The 23,043-nt window shown below is 34.0% G+C and overlaps 3 protein-coding genes across 38 annotated transcripts; 2 read left to right on the top strand and 1 right to left on the bottom strand.

Annotated features, from left to right (window-relative positions):
- The first annotated feature begins 8,072 nt into the window (after positions 1-8,072).
- On the top strand, positions 8,073-11,010 carry LOC133704425 (myb family transcription factor MOF1-like). Its single transcript, XM_062129241.1, has 5 exons — positions 8,073-8,143; positions 8,290-8,326; positions 8,882-9,002; positions 9,176-9,422; positions 10,691-11,010. Exons 1-5 carry the CDS (start codon positions 8,096-8,098, stop codon positions 10,970-10,972), a joined length of 735 nt encoding a protein of 244 aa, XP_061985225.1. The 5' UTR covers positions 8,073-8,095; the 3' UTR covers positions 10,973-11,010.
- Positions 11,011-14,766: 3,756 nt separating this feature from the next.
- Positions 14,767-18,032, top strand: LOC133705000 (uncharacterized protein At4g15970-like). 3 transcript variants are annotated; one of them, XR_009844176.1, is made up of 5 exons: positions 14,767-15,088; positions 15,202-15,576; positions 16,182-16,663; positions 16,748-16,866; positions 17,899-18,032. XR_009844176.1 is itself a non-coding variant. In XM_062130083.1 (4 exons), the coding sequence occupies exons 1-4, from the start codon at positions 14,825-14,827 to the stop codon at positions 16,809-16,811; spliced, it is 1,185 nt and encodes a 394-aa protein (XP_061986067.1). In that variant the 5' UTR covers positions 14,767-14,824; the 3' UTR covers positions 16,812-17,344. The 3 variants fall into 3 exon arrangements, 1 of the variants encoding a protein (XP_061986067.1); XR_009844175.1 differs by lacking the exon at positions 17,899-18,032 and adding an exon at positions 16,938-17,344; XM_062130083.1 differs by lacking the exon at positions 17,899-18,032 and having other exon boundaries at positions 16,748-17,344.
- Positions 18,033-19,275: 1,243 nt separating this feature from the next.
- LOC133706026 (uncharacterized) lies at positions 19,276-22,777 on the bottom strand. Of its 34 annotated transcripts, none has more exons than XR_009844402.1 (5): positions 21,958-22,777; positions 21,280-21,379; positions 19,892-21,177; positions 19,718-19,790; positions 19,276-19,594 (listed from the first exon to the last, which is right to left on the bottom strand). XR_009844402.1 is itself a non-coding variant. In XM_062131529.1 (5 exons), the coding sequence occupies exons 2-5, from the start codon at positions 21,750-21,752 to the stop codon at positions 20,136-20,138; spliced, it is 264 nt and encodes an 87-aa protein (XP_061987513.1). In that variant the 5' UTR covers positions 21,753-21,809; positions 21,958-22,777; the 3' UTR covers positions 19,310-20,135. The 34 variants fall into 34 exon arrangements, 4 of the variants coding, with proteins under 4 accessions (XP_061987513.1, XP_061987510.1, XP_061987511.1 ...); XR_009844401.1 differs by adding exons at positions 21,456-21,529; positions 21,747-21,809 and having other exon boundaries at positions 19,310-21,177; positions 21,275-21,379; XR_009844397.1 differs by adding exons at positions 21,456-21,529; positions 21,747-21,809 and having other exon boundaries at positions 19,310-21,177.
- Between the last annotated feature and the right edge of the window lie 266 nt (positions 22,778-23,043).

The raw sequence follows: 23,043 nt of genomic DNA, 5'->3' as shown, positions 1-23,043 counted from the left end.
AACAAAAACATGAAATCTAATTTTCAATCAATGATGAAATTGAAAAACAATCAATTAAAAAAATAAAAGAAATCTCGAGTTAATCTATGATCCAGGATAACTTCATAAATATTAAATTAAAAAAATATAAATTTTAATTTCTAATAAATTTAATGTTAAAGAATAAAAATTAAAAAATATATATATATATATATTAAAAAAAATATTGTTATTGTAATGTGAAGACAAGAACAGTAAAATCCCATTTTCTTGTAGTTTTTTTTAAAATAATGTTAATTAGTGTGTACTAAAAATATATATACAGCTAGCTAGCTGAATTAGGAAGGAAGGAATACAACAGAAATACAGAGAAATACCCAAAACACGTGGTCTGCGTCCCGCATGCACTTTAATTTTAGCTCGGCGATTTGACGAGAGAAAAGAAAAATAGAGAGAGACAGCCAAAATCAAAATTCATCGGGATCAAAGCAGATTTCGCAAAATCCTTTTATCCTCTCAGAAATTTTTGTAGCATTTTTCGAGGAAAAGCTATCCAGTAAAAATTTCTCTGCCGCAAACGCCAAAAAGTACCCGGCGGCCTCGAAGGGAGCCCTCGTTCTCATGACCTGTTATCTTTTTTTTCTTCACCTTGAATTAAATAAAAAATAATTTTGTGTGGCAGAGCGTTTTTTCTGTAAAAAAATCAGATTTCAGATAGGTAAAAAAATACGGGTTTTGTATTTACGTGAAATGTGAACTCTTTCTAGAAAAAAAAAAATCACAGTTTTTTTTTAAATAAAGGAACACAATTCAAAAAATAACACATTTTTTTTTTTTGGAAAACACTCACGTATTCAGCCCTATTTGTTTATGCAGATAGCCGGTAAATTAATTAACTTGACACTGTTAATGAGAACAGTGTCTCTATTATTTATTGTACCGCGTTTGATCCAGTAAAAAAAATTTAATTTTTTAAAATTATATTTTACTTAAAACACTAATGTTTAATATTATTCAATAACACTACATAAATTAGAAGGAGGTCGCATGATAACATAACATTTACGGAATTTGATCGCAATTCTAATTTTATTTCTGATGATATTTTACCTGATTTTATTGCACGCTCAAAACACCATGAAAACTATAGTCCTTATCAAATGAATTTCATACGTGATGAAATTGTAGATAAGTTAACGGAACAATAAAAATTATTTGATATAAAGTATTATTTATTTAATGATGTAATAGTGGTAGTTAAATCTATAAAATTTAAATTAAAAACCATCAATATATATATATATATATATATCTTGTCTAGTTATTTTATAACCTCAATTTGAAAATCATGTTTAACGAAACAAATTAAACTACTTTTTATTCAACTTCAATTTCAACTACAGTTTTAATCAAACATATATAAATATAAAATCAACCTCAACAAAAAGTATTTTTCATAAAATAACTTTTTTCAAACCACAACTACAAAAGCTACCACAATAAAAACACACTCTAAAAATCATTCATCTCCCTCTCTTTACCTATGTCGGCTTTTTATTTTTTTCCCATTTAGAGATTTTATTTAACACTTTACCTCAGTTAATTTGATGTAATTTATGTTTAATGAGTGTTAATTTGATTTTTATTTAATGTTGAGGTTTTGAATTAGGAATTATAATAATTAGATGTAATTTAAGTTGTTAATTAAATATAATTAAGTTTTTCTGTTAAATAATCAATTATTTTAGATTATTGTTGGTTATGAATTAATAAAATCATGTGTTCGAGTGGTGTTGAATTATGGAAAGCAACAACAACTATCTATGAAAATATCAACGAAATGGGACTTATTGTGGCCAACATTGCGCTTAATTTATGTTATGATGGACTTCAAGAAATCAGGAAGGTTGAGCATCTTGAAATAACTTTAGTGGGAGATGAGATCACCTAGTAGGTGTTGGGGATGCTGATCCGTTAACGAATATCACAAACCCATCCACAAACGTCTCAGACCCGCTCATGAGCGATCCAAGTCCATCCACTGGTTGATACAAGTCCTCCTCACACCTATATGGGTATTACAGATCTGCCCTTGAGTTGGACGAGTTGGGGTGATGTGGCAAACTCGTACACAAGTGCTCTAAGTCTTTTTATAAGTTGGGATGAATATTATATATAGTTACATATTATTACATGTTACGAGAATTATGAATATATTATGTATTAATTATGTGAATTGTATTTTAATGCTAAAAACTAGTTATTTAAATTATATAAATTACTATTTTTTAGATAGATAGTTAATGGCAAGAGAGATTATCCCAAGATGCATCTATTAGAAGAGTCACATATTGTATTTAAAACACATGAGTAGTAATTAGATGTGTTCAAAAAAATCAAAAAGCTGATTAAACCGAGAAAACCAGAAAAAATTAACCGAAAAAACCGACCCATGAAAAAAAACCGATTAAAATTTTGAAAAAACTGACTGGTTCGGTTCTGGTTTTTTAAGCCTAGAACAACTGAAAAAACTCAGAAAAAAACCCGAGCCAAACCGGAAAAAAACGAGCCAAACCAAAAAAACAGAGCCAAAACGGAAAAAACCGAGCCAAACCGGTTTGATCCGGTTTTTGTTCTAAAAAACCGAACCGAATCTAAACCGGTCGGTTTGAACCGGTTTTAGTTTTTTTTTTTTAAAAACCAAACCAAATAAAAAATGAAGACTCCTAATAGTAATTGACATATGAGATGTCCTATATACCAATTACTAATACTATATGCTATTTTCTAGATACCGAAATATTTTTTCATTAACCTCTATTATTTTACTAAAAAGATTTTTTAACTGTGATAAAGTTACCAAGAACACTCGACTTTCTACGTTCTGATGTTCATCTTTTGAATCATTCCATCTGTGCAGGAATTTCCATAATTCCCTTTCCCTGCCATCTGATCCCATCATCATCATAATGGACCAGTGGGAACGAAAACAAATTTCATAGGGTCTCCTATGTCTGCACAGGCCCTACTATACACAACCCTCTGCAGTCTCTGCCCTTCCGCGTGCTCCTTGGTCCAACATCTCTGTTTTTTTTTTTTTTTTTTGCAACAAGGGCCATCTTGGGTGCTCCAATAAATACATCATTTATGATTTTTCGTCCTCACTGATTTAATTAACTTCATTTTTTTTAATTTTTTTAATGGATTTAGATTAAGAAAATGTTCATCTAGGGATTTTTTTGAATGTTAAAAGCACAGGATTAGAAGGAAGAGCAACGAAAACATGTACCATTCATCAATCAACTTAAAGCTAAGACGTATTTTTGTAGTGGTGCTTTCTCAATTTAAATCCTATATCGTAATTAAATCCCATAAATGGCACGCACCCATTCATAAAAAAAAAAAAAAAAAAAACGTGACGCACCACAGTTGACACCGTAGCTCCAGAACCAGAGCCAGCAAACGCTTCTGGTTCAAGAACAGTGAGCGAGAGCGTGACATGCCGCGCGTCACGCTTAGAGTGGCATTCGAAAGTAGGTGCAGGCTGGGCTTGCTAAAAGAAAACGAAAGAAATAACAAATGAGAGTGGGACTACGTTTTAAGTGCGCGTATCCCAAAGATAGTAATGATAATTCCCTTTGACTTGTCAGACGGAAAATATTTGGATATTCTTTTAATCTGAGAGAGAGAGTTTTTTTTTTTCCACCACTGTTACTCTAGTAGCTGCTAGCCTTGTACTGGTCCGTGATTGAGCTTGCGTTGAAATTGTTTTTTAAATTGTTTTTTTAAATGTTTAATAGTAGTGTATTAAAATAATTAAAAATATTAATTTTTTAAAAATAAATCTTAATAATAATTTATTTTTGTTCTATTTTTTCAAAGAAAAGCCATCAATATTCTATTTTAAGGTATCTGCGGTCAGCACGTCTCAAATCCTAGTTAGTTTTAGCTTTTTATTTTTATGTTTTTAAAGAATATTTTTTAAAAATTATTTCAATATGCTGAAATAAAAATAATTTTTTTAAAAAAATATTATTTTCAAAGAATATTATTTGAGAGTGTATATTATCCCAATTTAAAATGATACCGTTTACTACACCCAAGCCATTCCTTCCCAGTCAAATGGACCATAAAATCGTGGAGAGGAGTCAGAATCACAACTTTTCCTGCATATCTCTGAAATAATCCATCCACTGAGCAAGGGGATGCCCATAAAAAAACCACGCCAGCTGATAATTCGAGACCACAGCAGCCAATCCCCATGGCAGTGTAGGAGGGCATGTGGCACGATCTCTTGGCAGATGCTACAAAAGGAATGCATGTTTACTTGTTGATCAACTAACCCAGAGCGAGAGCGAAAAAAATCTCTAGTTTGTAGTTTTCCTAAAGCTGCTAACCAAACAAATGCTTACACCTTCGGCAAAACCAAAGATTTCCGAACAAATTAATCTACTAAACAGCAAAACCAAGTCGAAGACAAAGCAACATGACTTGACAGAGGAGTTTCCAGTTGCATCATGAATCCAAATCCATACATCATCGGTTTCTTGAACCAATTCCCAAACCTACAACTGTACTATCCACTTAAACTTCCATGTCCATGCAGAGGCATGGCATTCACCCATTTCTAGCACTTTGCCCTCTTTCTCAGCAACAGTAATATACGGGCTTGAGAAAGAAGAACTTATTAATGCAGAGTCGACCCAGTTCTTCTCTTGGGATGAGCGCCAATCAAGCTCTAAACAACATCACAAACCTTTTTTGTTTCCACTTCTCCACTCCGAAGAAACCTTCTTTGTAAAGAAGTCAGTTTCTTTGCCACTCCATTTGGCATTTTAGGAAAAAAAGGAAAGAAAGGTGATAAACAAGATATAGGAGAGCAAACGTTGACAGGTCAAATTCACCCTCTAAGAGAAAGCATCTTCCCTTCCCTTCTCATGATATAAAATATTTGAGTTATTTTTGAAACTGAAAATGTTATTTTAAGAACCAAATTAGATGCATTCTAGAATTAAAATAAAGCTCATCACACCCTCAAAAATCATTGCTAAAAACCCCTGAGATCATTAAAATATTTCTCGATATACCTAAAACTTCATGATATTCTTAATTTGATCCTCTAACAATTTAACCTGCCTTTCACGACTGATCCATGGCTTTGGGAGTAATGTAATGTCATAATACACGTGAGATCTCAAGAAAATTATAAGATGCATTTTTTGATATATCACAAAAGTATTTCACATGGAAGTCTAGCCATTTGTACGGGTCAATTTATTGATTTGTTGACTTGAGGCTTGACTTGTATAAGATCGATGGAGAAACCTAATTTTTCAAAGAAATGGCTGTTTTGGACTTCTTACAAGAGCTTAAAGATTAAACAATCCCCAGTTCACTACCCGTTCTTCAGCCAAGTCGATGATTAATTTTTTTACTGAACCAAAAATAAAAAACAAATGTTAAATAGAGAAGAATAATTTTGAGTTCTGATTTTAAAAGTATTTCAGAAATATATTTTATTTTAAAAAAATATTATTTTAATATATTTTTAAATAAAAAATATTTTAAATCACAGTCATTATCACAATTCTAAACTCAATATATATATATATATACACAAAAAATTCTTCAATACTTGTAAGGATTGAGATGCACTACGAAAGCTGTAGCAAGTTTCGTGAAATCATGGCTCTGTATAAATAAGTTCTGAGTTAAATTATTATAAGACTGTTAAAGAACTAATTTAATCTAGAATTTTAAGTTTTTAGATGAGGTCTCAAAATATAATTTATATTATTCTTTAACACATCCCCTCAAGTAAAAGCCCTTTGGTTTGAAACTTACACAGCTCCACATTACCTTATACTTGATTTTTATCAAATAAACAGGGATGGTTAGATTCGAACTCGTGACCACTTGGTCATCAAGACTCTGATACCATATTAAAAATCAATTCAACCTAAAAGCTTAAACTTTTAGGTGAGCTTCCAAGATATAATTTATATTATTCTCTAATAAAAACAACCTTCATGCCAACAAATCTCATATCCAATAATTACCTGTGAAACATGAGCCATATTTTACGAGTATTTTCATCTCTATAACTAATATAATTTTATTTTTCAGAATATACGAGGAGTTTAATTTATATGATAGTGTAATTGTAGATGCAGTAAGATTCCTTTTCACATAAATAATCAGTCTTCTCGTTATGGTAAAAAAACAAAAGGGGTAAAATGGTCTCGAGAGAAAAAGACTGTGCTTTGTTTTGGAAACAAAGAAAATAATAATAGTAGACGAGCATTTTGTGATCATGACGACGTTGGCGTATTGTACTGTACAGGAAAGGAGAATTTATTCCCTTTCATTTTACTCATTTATTATTCCTTAGTATATTTATTTCCTTTCACATGCACGCATTAAGTGACTGACAAGTTTGCTTGATAGAATTGTTTTACGCGTTGTAATGCATATTTTAAGAGTAATTTTTATTTAAAAATATATTAAAATATTTTTCAAAATATTAATACATTAAAATCATAAAATATTAAAAAAATATTAATTTATATTTTTTAAAAAATCCAAAATACAGGAAAAAAATTATCAAACATACTCTTAGTAATTAAACATATTTTATTCTTTCATCTTTATAATTCCAAACTTATATATAGTAATTTATTAAATTATTTTGAGCACGTCATTTTAACATAAGTAGGCTAATATGAGAATACTTGTAAAAAGAACTTCATCTTATAGAATAGTTCTCGGTGAGGGCACATCGACCTCTTATTTAATTTTTCACTATTTAAACTCGAAAAAATTATCTTGATCAATATAAAAAATAATTTTAAAATACTTCTTAATGTAATTTCAAACCAATCATGGGACTATATAATTCTGAAGGGTGCGTGTATCTAGTTTGACTTGCAGTTTAACTATGTTTTTAACTATGTTATTTAGTATTTTAAAATTATTTTAAAATATTAATATAAAAAATAAATTTTAAAAATAAAAAAATATTTTTAATATTTTTTCAAATAAAATTTACTTCATCACACGCTCGAAAAAGTATAACAAAAACACACGTATTAGTGGAGAGAACAAAGGTCAAAGTGAAGCAGTTGGCTGGTGCCGCGCGTGTAGAGTTGGTTACTATTATATGTTATTGGTAGTATTGCTATTACATAGGTGTGATGATTTTCGGTGAAGATCAGAAATTCGTGATCTTCAGATCAGATTTCCTTCATTTATTTTAACACTCCCTTTCTCTCTCTCTCTCTCTCCCTCCCTGCTGCAGGTCAGTTGAATTATGCTAGAGGTTATTTTTTTTAAAATATATTAAAATAATATATTTATTTTTATCTTTAATATTAAAAAAATAATTTAAAATAAAAAAATCAAATTAAAAAGAAGAAAAGTTAAAACTCAATACAAAACACCCGAAAAAAGCCAGCAGTCAGGTATTATCAGTCCTTCTTAAGGAATTTACAGCCTCGTCTATTCCTTTTCGCGTGATCCTTCTCTCTCTTTCTTAAAACCTGTTTTATCTACCTTCATTGTTAAGAATCTACGCTAATGAGTGAGTATATATGTGTAAGTTTGTTTTAGGCCTCTGTGACCTGTGCATATTGCTCCTTTATACCTGGACACTTCCAACAAGGTTGAAAGAAAAAAAAGAAAGAAACAACTCCTTTTGAGAAGACAAACCAAAGGGGGTGAAAAAGGAGAAATTTTTAAGAGAGCCCGGCTGGTGGAACCTTGTCTAGAAGAGGAAAGGAACTTTTTTTTTTTTTTTCTTTGGGATACCCATTTAGATTCTGAAGAAATGGGTAGTTGTGGAAGGAGTGGAGCTGTGAGGCAATATGTAAGATCAAAGGTGCCTCGTTTGAGATGGACTCCTGAGCTTCATCGCTGCTTTGTTCATGCCATTGAGAGGCTCGGTGGCCAAGATAGTGAGTACAGTTCTTGTTGGATTATTGCTTTCTTCTGTTTTAGGTTTTTTGGTTCTTCCATTTTGGCACTTATGTTGACTATGTGCTTATTTTGCTCCTTTCTGTTTCTTTTTTTCCCCCGTCTCTTCTTTGTAGAGGCTACGCCTAAACTGGTTCTTCAGCTGATGGATGTGAAAGGACTCACCATTTCACATGTGAAAAGCCATCTCCAGGTTAGTCTTTCTCTTCTCCATGCTACTTTAGTTTGGGGTGTATTGTTTTTCTCCTACTCCTTGGATTCAAAATTCTTGTCTTTTGTATCTTCAAGCACCATTTGTTTCACTGGTTTGCCTACATGTGCTTTCTTTGTCTTGATCAGATGTATAGAAGCATGAGGAGTGACCTGAGGGGACAAGGTATCCAAAGCTTTTTAGTTTCCACCCTCTTTGTTTGATGAGTACACATTAATAGTTCTGGCTCTCTATCCCTCAACTATCACATATAGGCCCAGGAATCCCAAAACTTACAATTTTCTAACCTTCAAGCTCTATGTCATCCATCATTGTCTGGGTCTGTACATGCATTGAAGACAGACTCTCTATTATACTTTCCTCTAGTGGTTCTTATCAACTGCTCGAAGTCAAGAATTGTGAAATTCACATGTGAACATCCATTTTGGAAATGGGCAGTTGCCTCCCTTCATTTATTACCTGTCTTTTCTGTTAGAGTTGATGCCAAAAGCGTTGAGAACAAAATAAGCCTCGTTTCTCTTGCAAATCTTCTAATATTAGCATTGCTGATGAAACTCACAGCATCACTTGCATCGCATTCCTGCTTTTATAAGTTACAGGCCCCATTTGTTTTCCTTTACTCTTTTTTTTTTTTCAATTATAAAAGAGCCAAATTTGATATAATTGACATCTTTTTGTATGCGTTTGGGTTTATGTTGCTGGGTTGGTCGCTTTGAACAGATAGTAGCTCCACCCAACAAAAGAGACGATCTTTTGATGACCATGATGAGTGTGTTGAAGACGTAAAACCCATTGAAGAATCAGATTCTCACTTGATGTACAGGCCTTTCTCTTCAAAAAGGTCAGCTTAGCTTTATCCTTATGGTTTCAGACGCACATATCAAAAAGAAAAGTAGATATATTCATGTAGAAACAAACAAAAAAAGATTAGCAATATTGCATGATCTTTTCCTTTCAGCCCTTCGCTTTTTCTTCTTTTCAAGCTCCTTTTTGTTTAAATTCTCTTTTCTACAGGGCCAGAATCGAGACCAGGAGTTCAATATCTGAGGAGAACCTGCAATGCAGTCAAGGAGTATGGGAGACAGTCTCGAATCCGTACTCTTTTGATGATTACATGGGAATAATGGAGGAAGGTAATGGAGGTGGTTTCAAATGGGAGCAAGCCCATTCTAAGCCTCAATCGACAGCCTTCTCCCCATCACTTGACCTGTATTACTTAAACACTTCGAAACGTGAAGCGGAAGAATCTGACCTCGTCAAGGTAGAAAATTTAAACCAAACTCTCTCTCTATTTCTTTTGCCAGCCTTTCTAATGGGGTTGAGTGTAACGTTGGTTTTTGGTTTCATCTTTTCAAGTCTGCTGACTTCTGTAGGGTGGCCTCTTTTTCGTTTCCATATACATGTGTATATAAATAGATATACGTAGGGCTTTATGACCAGTGGTCGGATGGAATATCCGGGCTTTTTTGGTCAACTTACGTCATCTCTATAGCCCTACAGTGTTCTCATAGCTGTAATTTAGGTAAAAAAAGAAAGTGTGCAGTAGTATCTCATGCTAGTGCAAAGTCTTTGGACCTGTACACTGTACAGTATCTAATTGGGCGATATTTTATTATTACCTTATGGACCGGCTGTAAGTGCAAGTAGTCTGATAGTTATTTTTTAAAATATTTTTTATTTAAAAATATATTAAAATAATACTTTTAAAAATTATTTTTAACATCAGCATATTAAAATATTTCAAAACATAAAAAAAGAAAAATTTAAAAAAAAATTAATTAATCTTTTTTAAAAATATTTTTTAAACGAAAAAACAAACAAGTTCTTGCCATCAGATTGAAACCGCCATCGGTAGCCTGTCTAGTTCCCTAGATGGTGGTAATTGACCAGCAACTCCGCAGCCTGCTTTGCTTGTTCAGTTCTTTAAAACTGTGGGGATTTTAAAATGGACTTGTATTCAAGCTCCATTTCGAGATTTAATTTGAAGAGTTTTCTTTGCTAGGTTCTGGGGTAAACATGCAGGATAATCTTTGTGTTACTGTAATCTTAACGTACTGTGGTCCACTGTCACTTTGATAAACGGGGTCGCCTCGAGGGTAAAAGGGAGGGGATTGAAACTATCCGTCTAGTGCACTGGAGAAACATGAATTCTTAGAGCCAGTACAAGCAGTGGCAGGACTGCTGTTACTGAATCGCAGGACTGCATGCCCACATAGGACTCGGCATGATTGTAATACGGCTACAATATTTCTTCCTTATTACGTGTCAATTAATTATCAGGATAAGTAGAGAGGAATGTCCACCACCTGCCCCAATTATGTAGATATTTGTATGCCTTTCCAACTTCTTACGGAGCAACACTTGTATGAACTGAGAGATTCCGGTGACAGCTGCAATGGCTGTTTTTGCTCTTAAGTCTTCATATCTGCTACTCAATAACATTGATAAATGTTGTCCTATCTTTCCATTGCATTTTGGTGTCAGTAATGCAGCAAACTATAGATGACAGGTTTTTTTTTCCATCCACAGATTGCCAAGCTAGAGGATAGAATGTGCAAACCAGGAAAGGAGTACAAATCCGAGGTTACTGAAAGTGAAAGAGCAGAGGATGAAGAACCTGGTGTTTGCGAATTGTCACTTGCACTCTCCCTGCCTCTTCCTTCCTCACAGAGAAGCAATGCTTCTTCGACGAGCGAGATCAGCGAGACATTCTCATCATACTCCAGGTCTAACTTAAAAGATTGTTCTGGCTTTTCTACTGGAAAACGGGACATTAACTTAGATTTGTCTATTGCTCTTTGTGGTGCCTAATCAATATTTGAAAAAAAAGTCTGTTCTCTGAAATTAAATATTCTAGTGCTCATTTTCCACAGATATCTCCATTCGTCCTTTATTCTTAGCCTTTGTTAATCTCATTTTGATTTAGTTGTTGAGTTCATATGGGGCTAAAACGTGCGACTTTGAAGATATACGTGCAAAATGGTCGCGCGGTGTTCATGTTTACCAGTATTTACGAGCAACCTTGGGAGGCTTATTTCTTAGAAAATTACCATGTTGTGAACAAGAAATCATGCTCGTGGGCGATAGAGGAGTTACTGGCAAGAGGAATTAGTATAGGATAGGGCTTTGGTTTGTGCTCTCACCATGTTTTCAATTGCGTGTGGTTAAGTTAAGAATCAGAATCAATCCTTTACCGGTTTAATAAAGAACAAAAATTTAATTATTTTCGAGGAAACATAATGGTAGAAAATGACGTCGATTATTGTCCACGCTTTTATTGCGGTTTGGAACTAAATTTTTTTTAGAATGTAAACAAATAATTTCTAGGTAGTCATAATTTTTTTTTGTTACTGTTAGTATAATAATTTAAACTTAGAAATCTTAATGTTACTATTTTTTTATTCTAAATTTTAAATTAAATTACATAAAAGTTACTCTAGATCTAAAGAAAAACTAAAATATTCACCAAGATTAACTTGTAAAAATTAACTTGCATCTTGAGTTCAGGCTATATATTTTACAAAGTTAAATTAATTTTTTTTATATTATAATATTATAAAAATATAAAAAATGACTCATAATCAACTCTGTATGAAATAATAAAATTAATTAATTCTAAAAGGTGTAACTCAATTAGTTAAACTGTAGTTTTGTTTTCTAGAGATTATAAGTTTGAGTTTTATAAATTTTAAGGTCACTAGAGACTTACATGGTTGTTAACTTTAAAAACCATGAGATTAATTAAGATTTATATAATTGTTAATTTTGAAGGCCATGAGATTAATTAAAGTATGCACAAACTAATCCGGATAATTATATTAATAATAAAAAAATTAATTAGAAGTCCTATGTTATCTCTGTTAAAAAAGTAGAGCTATGTGGGCTGCGCACTTAGACTTGTAATTTTTTTTCATTTTAGGCCATGTTTGTTTCCCGGAATTCATTTTCCGGGAAACCACTTTCCAAACTTTCCTGTGTTTGTTTGCCATTAGGAAAGTTGGTCAACGGAAACACTTTTCGGTCAACGGAAAACACTTTCCAGTCAAAGAAAAATTTGGTTTGATTTCTAGGAAAGTGTTTTCCCTTTTGGCTGTGTTTGTTTTCCGGAAAGTGGTTTCCGGGAAACCACTTTCCAAACTTTCTTGTGTTTGTTTGCTATTGGAAAAGTTAGTCAACGGAAAACACTTTCCAGTTAAAGGAAAATTTGGCTTGGTTTTCAGGAAAGTGTTTTCCTGAAAAATTTGGGCGGAAAACACTTTCCGGAAGTTGTGAAAAATTTAGAAATGTCATTATTTGCTAATTATATCAAATTTAATCCTCAAACTTTTGATTGTTATATATAATTTGTTTTGAATATTTATTTTTTAATTTCATCTCTTAAAATTTAATTTTTATATTAATTTTGGTCCTTATTTTTATAATTGCTATTTGCTTTTTTCTTATCATTTTTTTATTGAAATTTTTTATCTATCAAATTTGGTCCTCATTCTTTTGATTTTTACTTATTTTATTTGAAATAATTTATAAAATGTTAATTATTATTATTTTAATTTCTTCACCTTTCATTTTTTTTAATTTTTTAGATTTGATTTCTATTATTTTGATTATTATTTATTTTATTTGAGATAATTTATGAAATTATATTTTTTTTTCAATTTCATTCTCATTCAACTTTTTAATTTGTAAGATTTGTTTCTCATTATTTTAATAAACTTGAAAAAATAAAATATTAATAAGTTATTTTTCAGCTCATTTTCCATAACATAATCAAACACTGGAAAGTGTTTTTCAACTTATTTTCCATTACACTACCAAACATCGGAAAATACTTTCTCGAAATTTACTTTCCTGCAAACAAACGGGGCTTTAAAATAAAATGGGCATGCCCCCCCAAGTTTTGAACCGTGACTTCGATGTCTTTTCATGTTTTAACCACCAAGCTATAAGCCTATAACATGAAGCTTCTAACTAAATAAGTAAAAAAAAGATATATTAATTTAATTTATTGTTCATATGAACGGGTAAATCCGTCGTATAAACCCCTTTAGAAAATTGACATAGAAGGACGCTCGTATTAAAAAACAAATGGCAGCCATCTTTTTATATATATAAATTAACCACACACAGATTCCTATCTCTGTAAGGGTTGGGGCTGGAATAGGAATTCAAAAACCAGAATAATTTTGCAACGTGTTTTTGTATTTTAAAAGTATTTATAAAAAAAATAATTTTTTTAAAATAATTTTTTATATATTTTTAAATTATTTTGATATGTTGATTTTAGAAATAATTTTTAAAATATAAAAAAAAATATTATTTTAATATATTTTTAAATAAAAAACATTTTAAAAAATCCACACTTCTAAATCATTTTTTAAAACAGAAGATATAAATTCTCGAACAGACTTCCTACATCGTGGACCGGTCAAGTTTTGTTTGGGTGGCATTTTGTTGAAGAGATCAGTTGTTTTTGTTTTTATAAATAAATAAAAGCTTTTGACTATTTTTTTTTTTTTTATGATGGAGCTGGAGGGCTGACAATTTGGAATACATCGAGAAATCCCGCGGCTTCTCAAAAATATGTGCTCCTCAAATTTTTATTTATTAAATAAATAAAAGTCTTTTCCTATTTTCAAAAGTGGAATATCCTGAACAAATTTCACAGCCTCATTTTAATAATTATGCACCGCTTCTTGTTGCTTTAATTTATTTTATTGTTTTGTAGTCCTGACCAGATTTAAAATTTAACTTGATGGATTGAACTGGAACTTGATTGATGCAGGAATGGATTTAGATTAGGTTTAAATAAAAATAAAGAAAAGAAAAAATCTGATTATAACTTATTAATTATTATTTTTTAACAAAAACAATATTATTCTATTTTATTTAAAAACTAAAAAGAAAAATTAGGGATTAACCTAGAATGATTTAGTAAAAACATGTGACCTGAATCCTGATCCGAGTTCACTACTAAGGCAAGATTAGAAACTATGAATTTAGGTATTAAGTAATTTATCTAAAAGCATGAAATCAACACATTAATTTCACAATTTATTTGAACAAAACCGTCACCTAACAAAGGTGTATGCGCGGCTCCATGGTTCAATGAGAGCAGCGATAAGGGATGGAGTGCTTCAAAAACTATCCAGATTTGGATCTTCAAAATTTTGCATTATTACCATCACTCACACCTTAGTCTCTGAACAATAAAATTACCATCTTGAATTGTGAATGACTTATGATAAAAATTGTTTTTATTTTTTTTTAAAACACGGTCAAACCACATTTCTAAATGCCCTGGACATTAACAGGGCAGGTCACGCTTGTATGTTGAACATTTTGTATTCTTCAAAAAAAAAAAAAAAAACTAAATTTATCAAATGAAATTAGCATAATCCACGTGATCATGGCATAGCTATGGATGGAATAGTTTTGCACTTGTAAATGTCATCAATTCAACCGGAAAAAGAAAGCATGAATGAAGAGATGGAAAGCTGCAAAGTGTTTTAGACTTTAGCGCCGGGAGAAATCCCCTAATTTGGAATGTCAATTAAAAACAAGAAAGGAGGACAGCAAGGGACACAGTTATTAGAAATAGACGGACCCACATTGTCCTATCCAACGCTGTTTTGATTTCCAAACCAAAAGCCCCTCATCTGCTTGATGAATCCAGTTACTTTATTATTGAGCTTCCAAACAATCCCCATCTGTTTCACCACTAGCTTCCCTGCCACCTCCGCTTCCATGTTGTCCGAATCCACCGTGCCCCGTGCCGTACTCGTCTTCGCTTCCATTTCCGTCCTCATTTTGCTCCTCTACGGCGCTTCTGATTCTCCCCGCTTCCACTCCTCCTCCTCCTCCTCCTCCTCCGGTTACTCCTTTAATATCTTCCCTTCTCTCCTCGGCGGCAGCGATTCTAAAATCCCAGTGAGTGAATAATAATAATAATAATGGTGAAATCACTATTCAGCGCATTTTAGCTCAGCAACATATTTATTTGCATTGAATTGATGGATTATTGAATGTGATTGATCATGTAGATTAATGGTGGTGATGATTATAATAAGCTGGAGAAAGTTCTGAAAGAAGCTGCAATGGAAGATAAGACAGTAATAATTGCTACGTTAAATGAAGCATGGGCAGCTCCAAATACAGTTATTGATTTATTCCTTGAAAGCTTTAGAGTTGGTCAGGGAACGCGCAGGCTCTTGGATCATCTGGTGATTGTTGCGTTGGATGAAAAGGCGTACAGGCGGTGTATGGAGTTGCATACGCATTGCTTTGCTCTTGTTACTCAAGGACTTGACTTTCATGACGAGGCTTATTTTATGACCCATGTCTATTTGGAGATGATGTGGAGACGCATCGATTTCTTGCGCTCTCTTCTTGAAATGGGGTATAACTTTGTTTTCACGGTAATTATTATTATTACTTAATCTCTTTATTTTGCTCGGGGCTGTGATTTTCTTGCTTGTGCAAATTCATCTTCTCTGGGAATTGAGATGGATCGTTGTTTTACTTTACTGCTGTTGAAGCAAATTAGTTCTGTGCTGGAATAGGTGTACAGTCATCGTGTAGTTAAGTGGCTTTTGAAAAAGGAAATGTTTGTGCACTGCTTACTTGGAGAGTTTACTGAAACTAGTTTTAAGGTTTTAGAGGTTATTTGGGCTGTCCGAGGTGTCCTGGCACCCTTTTTTTCAATAGTAAAAGAAAGGAATAAGATGGATGGTGTGATGCTGCAAACATTTTCTATGTTACATTGTGAAATGCAGCACTTTTTTTTATTCTTCAATCACGAAAGGTTGGTTTTTGTTTAATTATTTTGCTCAAATGGTTGAACTGTACTTTTGTGTTTTTCAAAATAGAATGGCATTCCCTGTAATAATGCTGCTATTTTTTTTCTTTAATCTAGGCATGCAGATACTCATTTCTGAATTCATATTCATGTCTCATCCTAGTCTGGTCATCCTTTCCTAATTATTCTACTGCACATTCAATGTGTTTGGTTGGTTTCCTCCAGGATGCTGATATCATGTGGTTCAGGGACCCCTTTCCACGGTTTTTTCTGGATGCTGATTTCCAGATTGCATGCGATCATTTCTCAGGCAACTCCAGTGACATACAAAACAGACCCAATGGAGGCTTTAACTATGTAAAGTCCAACAAACGCTCAATAGAATTTTACAAGTTCTGGTATTCCTCACGGGAGACCTATCCTGGCTTCCATGATCAGGATGTCCTTAATTTTATCAAATTTGATCCTTTCATTGAGAGCCTTGGATTGAAGATGAGATTCTTGGACACTGCTTTCTTTGGGGGACTTTGTGAACCCAGCAAGGATTTGAATTTAGTTTGTACAATGCATGCAAATTGTTGTTTTGGTTTGGATAGCAAGCTCCATGATCTTGGAATTATGCTTCAGGATTGGAAAACTTTTTTGTCTTTGCCACCAACCTTGAAACGATCACTGTCTGTGTCTTGGAGGGTACCACAGAACTGCAGGTGAGTAGACCGGACTTTGCCTGTCTGAATTTGACCTTGTAGCATCCCCTTGATGGACTTTTTTTGTCAATTAATTGCATACAGTCTTAATTCTCTACATCAACATGATTCTCCGGAAAAGAGTGTTCAACAAACTGTGGGACATTGAACTGCGTGGGATACTACTTTGAGGAACACTTCACCTTCGCTAGCAGAATGAGGAGGTAAGGTTTCTTGTTTTAATGCATCAAGTGATGTCTTACATATATGTTCCTGTGTTTTGTATGTTACATAGTTGGGTGATAAAGCATTGGAATAGCTGAAAGGAAGTATAGAAGAGATACATCGAAGAGAAAGAGAGAAAATGGGCCCTACCTGAATCTCGATAACGAAACAAGACTCTGCAGAATGTTTGAGGTTGATAGCATAATGCATAATCGCTTTAAGGCTTTGGAATTCCTGTCAAATAGGCATCCTGAAGCACAGATAGTGGGACTATCATCCAAGTCTCACCTGATATTTCTTGTACACCTCCCCATCTAATCATCTACTTTTCATCAGCGCCAGCCTACTGATATCTGTTCAAAGTTTACAAGGCTGATATATACTTCAAATAAATAGCCAACAAACACTTCATTGCCATACCATGTATTATGCCATGAATTCAACAGAAAATTGATAATTGCTTTCTGCTCGCAACAAGAGACTGATCCATGATTCCACGATCCCTATACCACAATGAGAGATCTTCTGTTCCCCATTTCTTGTTTTCAGCATCCAAAATCAAATGAGGAGTAAACAACAAACTGTTAGCGGGCCAACATGAACTAGGCGTAACAGCATCTCCCTCAAATTCTTTACCTTAAACCAATCTATGTCACGAAATCTTCCTACCCAGTATGGCATGCTCCCTAACAATGAGAATTATCAACAACTTTTATCCTCCACAATCACCTAATATCCTTTGCCATCTCCCAAAAGGTGATCCATTTAAAAACATTCAATCTCTATGACTATAACAACTCGACCACCTGCATTGCAATATAATGACATGCCAAATCAAAATTTAATGAAGTCATCCACTAATTAGAATAATCCCAATTTTTCAATTGATGCATTGGCAGAATAGGAAATCATGGATCGTAAATATAAATGCATGTTTAAACTCTCTTTATGATCTAAAGGAGATCCGAGTGACTTGTTTCTCTTTTAACGGGACTCCAATGACCTTGTTTGTTGCCTGCCTTGTCATCCAGAATTAGAAGGCCCGATCGAATCCTCAAGGCTGTTGTTTTTCCCATCTTCTTATGACCTTTACCATCTTGCTACAACTCTAGTGAAGGATATGTTGGTTTTCATGTCAATGGTGTGCTGGGGAATCTATTAGTATACAAACATGTTTTCTCGATGGTACTGTTGTAAAAAAAAAAATCAATCAATTATAATATATTGCACATGATAATGTTGATATCAATTCATTTGAGTGCCCTTTCAAGAGCATGTAAAGGAAACAAACGATTGTTCTAAATAAGAAATGTTTTTAAGAAAAAAAATTGACAAATGGATATATTTTAGAGAATGTGGATAAACTAAAAGTATTGATTTTTCTGGACAAGGTACAATTGAGAAAATGTGTAATATATTAGGATACATTGATGGGTTTCCAAAATAAAAAAATCATAATAAAAGTAAAGATCTGTACATTGATGGGTCAATCTGTTTTTAGTTTAAGCTCTGAACATTTACATTTTTTTACAGAACGATCGTTTCTTTTTTCAGAAACTGGATAGCATTTGGTTTTATAACCTTGTGGCTATAAAAAAATATGCAACTACTTTCCTTGTGCATTGACAGATTTTATGCTGGAGTTGGAAAATTTTTTTATGAAGCTGAACTGGTCAATCTATAAGTTTGTTCTGATAAAATCTGCTGCTAAAATGTTGGAAGGAAAGTATTTGCGAAGGAAGATTTCTCGTCTTCATTTGAACATTTGGTCCAAGGCAACCAATCTTGTCTTCACTTGTCATCTACTCCAGTAGATAGGCCTAGGCATGCATAGAACATTGCTTTAATCATTGATGGCTAGTCATGTTAATTAGTTTGATGTATTTCCTCGCTTCAGCAGCTATCAGGCTGCGTTTAATTATGTTCTTCATGGTGTTTTGGAAAACTTGCTAGCTAACAGTTTTGCTTGAAGTCGAGGTCGATTGATTCTATGCTGCGTAAATGGTTTGTAGTAAAGTTTTGGAGGGGCAATGGTACTTCCCCCCTGCCTTCTGAAGCTGTGTGTTTCGGCGAAGTTCTTGCCTCTGCGTGTTATATCTTTGCCCTACAAATTACAATATGCAAAGAGGGACAAATGATATGGGGGTATGACAGCTTGCTTTCCTTGCTTTGTTGAATGGATTTTCAGCTTCGCGTTGGGGCTGCTGGCAGTTATCAAACAAAGGTTGATTTTCTTCTTCTTCCCCCCCATATGGACTCTGGTTTTTATAAGCTTATAGTAAACAAACAAAAATTGTACGGAAAGATGAGGAATTCGGCAGCATGGAGCTAGTGGAAATCTTTTCTTCAGGCTCACAAAATCTTTATGATCAATTCTATAGCGCATTAAAAAATTCATTCATTCGAAGTACGAGCATCCAAGTTGTAATCTTGGATCTAAACTGATATGAAAATGCATTCTTGAAATCAACCAATAGGATGTCTTGAGTTGATCTAATAAGACCACTCATCGTCGAACATAAAATAACATATCACATGAGATCATTCATCCGGCAGAAATCCCTAGTTCAATCCTTGAATAAATCCCTAGTTCTCTAGCAATCTGAATTGAACCCCAACTGTTTCATCCCAATATCTGTGGCTGATTATGGTACATCCAAAGCTTTCAAGAATTCGCTATCTCGCGTGAAATTCCGGCAGAAATCACACGAAACCAAGTAACCAAATCTGCAAATACCATAAAAAAAAAAAAAGTCCTCCGGTTGCTTTATACGAAGTCAGCCGTCCGAACTCTGAAGAAAACTTTTGACTATTCAAAAACTAAATGCACAAATGATTTACAAACTACACCTTCAAGTGAACACGCTACCGGGGGAGAGATAGAAGAATACCACCAGATAACGGGGTTGGCTGTAGCAAGGTTCTGAAAATAACTTTCAAATGTAAGGAATACCTGCTGAACCTCGAGAATCAAACAAAGGCTTCGCAGGCAATTTAAAAAAAAAAATGAAAAATGTAACTAACATTCTATGAGTACATAGGCTTTATCCACAGCCACTATCAGATCCAATTACTCACGGCTTGCAAGAACACCCTCATCCCATGTTCAGCACACCCATGCACATGGAGAATTGGCATGGAATTAGATTTCTATACCAAATCACTATACCAAATCACTGTTATTGTAGATCTGTTGAGATTAAAAAGAGTTCCATAGCGAATCAAGTACACGGACCTTGCTCCATCAAAATCAATACAAACGAAGTGATCATATCACCACCCATCTTGGAAATGGCCAAAACAGACATCGCCAGACTTTGAATAGAAGCAAAACTTTTTCCACTGGCCTTTCCCTTCCAAAAGTTTGCAAACCATCTATCCCTGGTATGAAAATAAAACCAACCCTAGATGTCCAAAGAAACAGAGAAATGCTCAAAAAACAAAGTCTGAATTGCAATAGTTTCCACACCAACAATAAAGGGCGCGGCAGTTTAGAAAGATGAGAATTGGATGTAGAGCAAAAAAATGTTCTACATCCATTTGGTCTTGATTGGAATTATGGGAACCTTTTCTTTTTTTTTTTTTTCTTTTTTTTTTTTTGCGGGGACATGGACAAGAAGAGGATATAGAGCAGAGACCCTCACCATCCTCAACAATAAAAGGAGAAGTGGCAGTTCAGAAAAAAGGGCCCTGGACGTTAAGCAAAAAAGTGCACTACATCTATGGTGGTCTGATTGAAATTATTGGGCAAATGTTTTTTGAGGATATGAATGGGAAGAGGATACAGTGCATAGACCCTCACCACCCCCACCCCCACCTCCACTTGCACACGCCCACCACGCACAGGCACAAGTGGATATATTGCCTCTTTCTAAAGTAACTTCCTAAATGATTCTCAACGCAGTCAGAATGTGTACCAAAAATCACCATCTCTTAGGACTAAGTTTCACCTAAATATGTATAGTTTAATCTCTGAAATGCTTCCGAAAGGTTAATGTTATTGAGCCATCCAAAAATGGAGATTGTAGTGCTAGACATAACCACAATATGACCTCAATGCAGTCACTAAGAACGATTCTATCTGAAAAGGACTCAAAACATGGTGTCTCGTACTATGCTAGAGGATGATGAAGCTGGTCATAGAAAATTAGAAATCCTCTTCATTTGAAAGTCATCAGTCAAGTTAGGAGGATGAGGGAGATGACACGAGACCAACCTTGCCATGTATTACATCATCCCTCCACGATCCCTGGAATACATCCCCATGGTTAAAGTAGATACATTCTTCCATCCTCGAGGATCAGATGACCCTGTGTAAATTTAACTTAAGCAAGTGGGCTCTGATTTCTTCTACTACAGATGAAACAAATATCACCAATTCTCTGAACAATTCAGGGCTATCAGTACCTTACCTTCTGGAAGACCTCCTTGGCACCAATCCCTGTATACAGCTCCCCTGTACTGCATCTCCATAATAGGAATCCACTTCTTTAGTGAATCTCGCTCAGCTCCCTGTGTGAAAATCAGACAATCAGGTCAGAAATAGATCAAATAATCTCAATGATCTAGAGGAAAGTTTCAAGATTACCAGAAAGAAAGAGGAAGAGATAAAATTCTTCAGGTTCATGGTTGCCTGTAAATATCTAAGTGAAATTATCGTTTCTGCATCAACCACACATCCCAATTTACAACTAGCATTTTTAGACGATAAGTTTGACAAGATACTGGACAGGATTTTCCATTTAAAATTAAAGTTGACCACTCCAACAATTAACCAACACAAACAGAATGTCTTGCTTCAAACAAATAGCTTTTCAGAAAATAAGAACCCAAAACTCGACTTGCATTTTTTAACCTGTTTTCATGAGATGAAGATTACCAGCATAGATGCAGCACAAACAGAAAGAATTCCTTACTTCTTAGGCACTTCAGCATCTTCACCCTTTAACAGTGTAGATACATTATTAAAAATCCCTTCATTGCTTAGTTTTAGCATATAAAACAATTTAATCAGACAAACGGCAGCCCCGAACATATGAGAGTGATAGTTAAGGAATGTACAAAGCAAGGATAATGGCCTTTGAACAAACCTTTACAAACTGCGAAACTTCCATAACCCTTGGATTATTCTTTATTTGTTTTGTGCTGCAAAAAAAGAAAAGAACAGAAAAAAAAAAGCAGTAAAGAAAATTAGAAACACAAACCTTTTTCAAGAACCTTTTCTTGCAATTGAACATTCTAGGAATCTTTGATCTAAACATTCCTGCATGAACACGATATTTTTTATAAAAGAAACACAAAAGGATCTATAAATAAAATAAAATAAGAAAAAAATTGCAGCGATGCCAAGATCGGAGGAGCGAAGGCGAGAACTGGAAAGGCGAGCCGAAGAAGAAATCAACCAAGGCATCCTTCCTGCTACCAGTGCTTATTACATGAACGAAGTCTTTGCCGGATTATTCTCCTCCCAAAAACTCACACCGTCGCTTTTAAAACTCAATGAACCATCATCGTCATCATCCTTCTATGGACTTGCTTTAAATGGAAGACGACAACGCCCATTGCAATTCAATCTCCTACGAGGCGGCGGCAGCAGCGGCAACGAGCGATACAAGTAGAAGGCGGTTTTCGAAGAGATAGAAACGGAGTGAAAGCTCGTCTATACAGGAACATCCATGGAAATGGACTATTTTTATATATAAAAAAAAATTTAAAGAATTTATTGCATTTATGTAATTAAATCAGCGAGGGTTTAGAATTTTAGAAAATGAGGAGGGAATAGAGATTTTAGTTTGTTACCCCCTCAACTCAATTCCTCAGTTGTTGAGAGTGAAATAAAGAAATACTAATTGCTGCAAGATTGAGTGACTTTCCCTTCGGGACGGTTTCACTACCCGCTTGGACCTCGGCCCGGTTCCTTCAAGATTACAACAAGCCTCAAACTTAGTCTCTAACTTATATATATTTAATATCAATTAGATCCCAAACTTCTAGAATTTTTCAATTTGGTCTCAAGATTCTGATAATTCTCAGTCAGGTTTTTATGCTGATGTTAATTGACCTTTTCTTGTGTGTGTATATATCCAAGGCTATAGTATATTCGACCTCGACCTTTGTATTACCGACATTATTTCTTCCTGAGGTGGTGTGCATACTACATGAATTTTATCCCTTGT

Source organism: Populus nigra, chromosome 10 (genome assembly GCF_951802175.1).
Source record: "Populus nigra chromosome 10, ddPopNigr1.1, whole genome shotgun sequence".
NCBI classification, from domain to species: domain Eukaryota; kingdom Viridiplantae; phylum Streptophyta; class Magnoliopsida; order Malpighiales; family Salicaceae; genus Populus; species Populus nigra.
The sequence above is the reverse complement of the archived record's forward strand: the minus strand, read 5'-3'. Positions and strand labels throughout refer to the sequence as shown.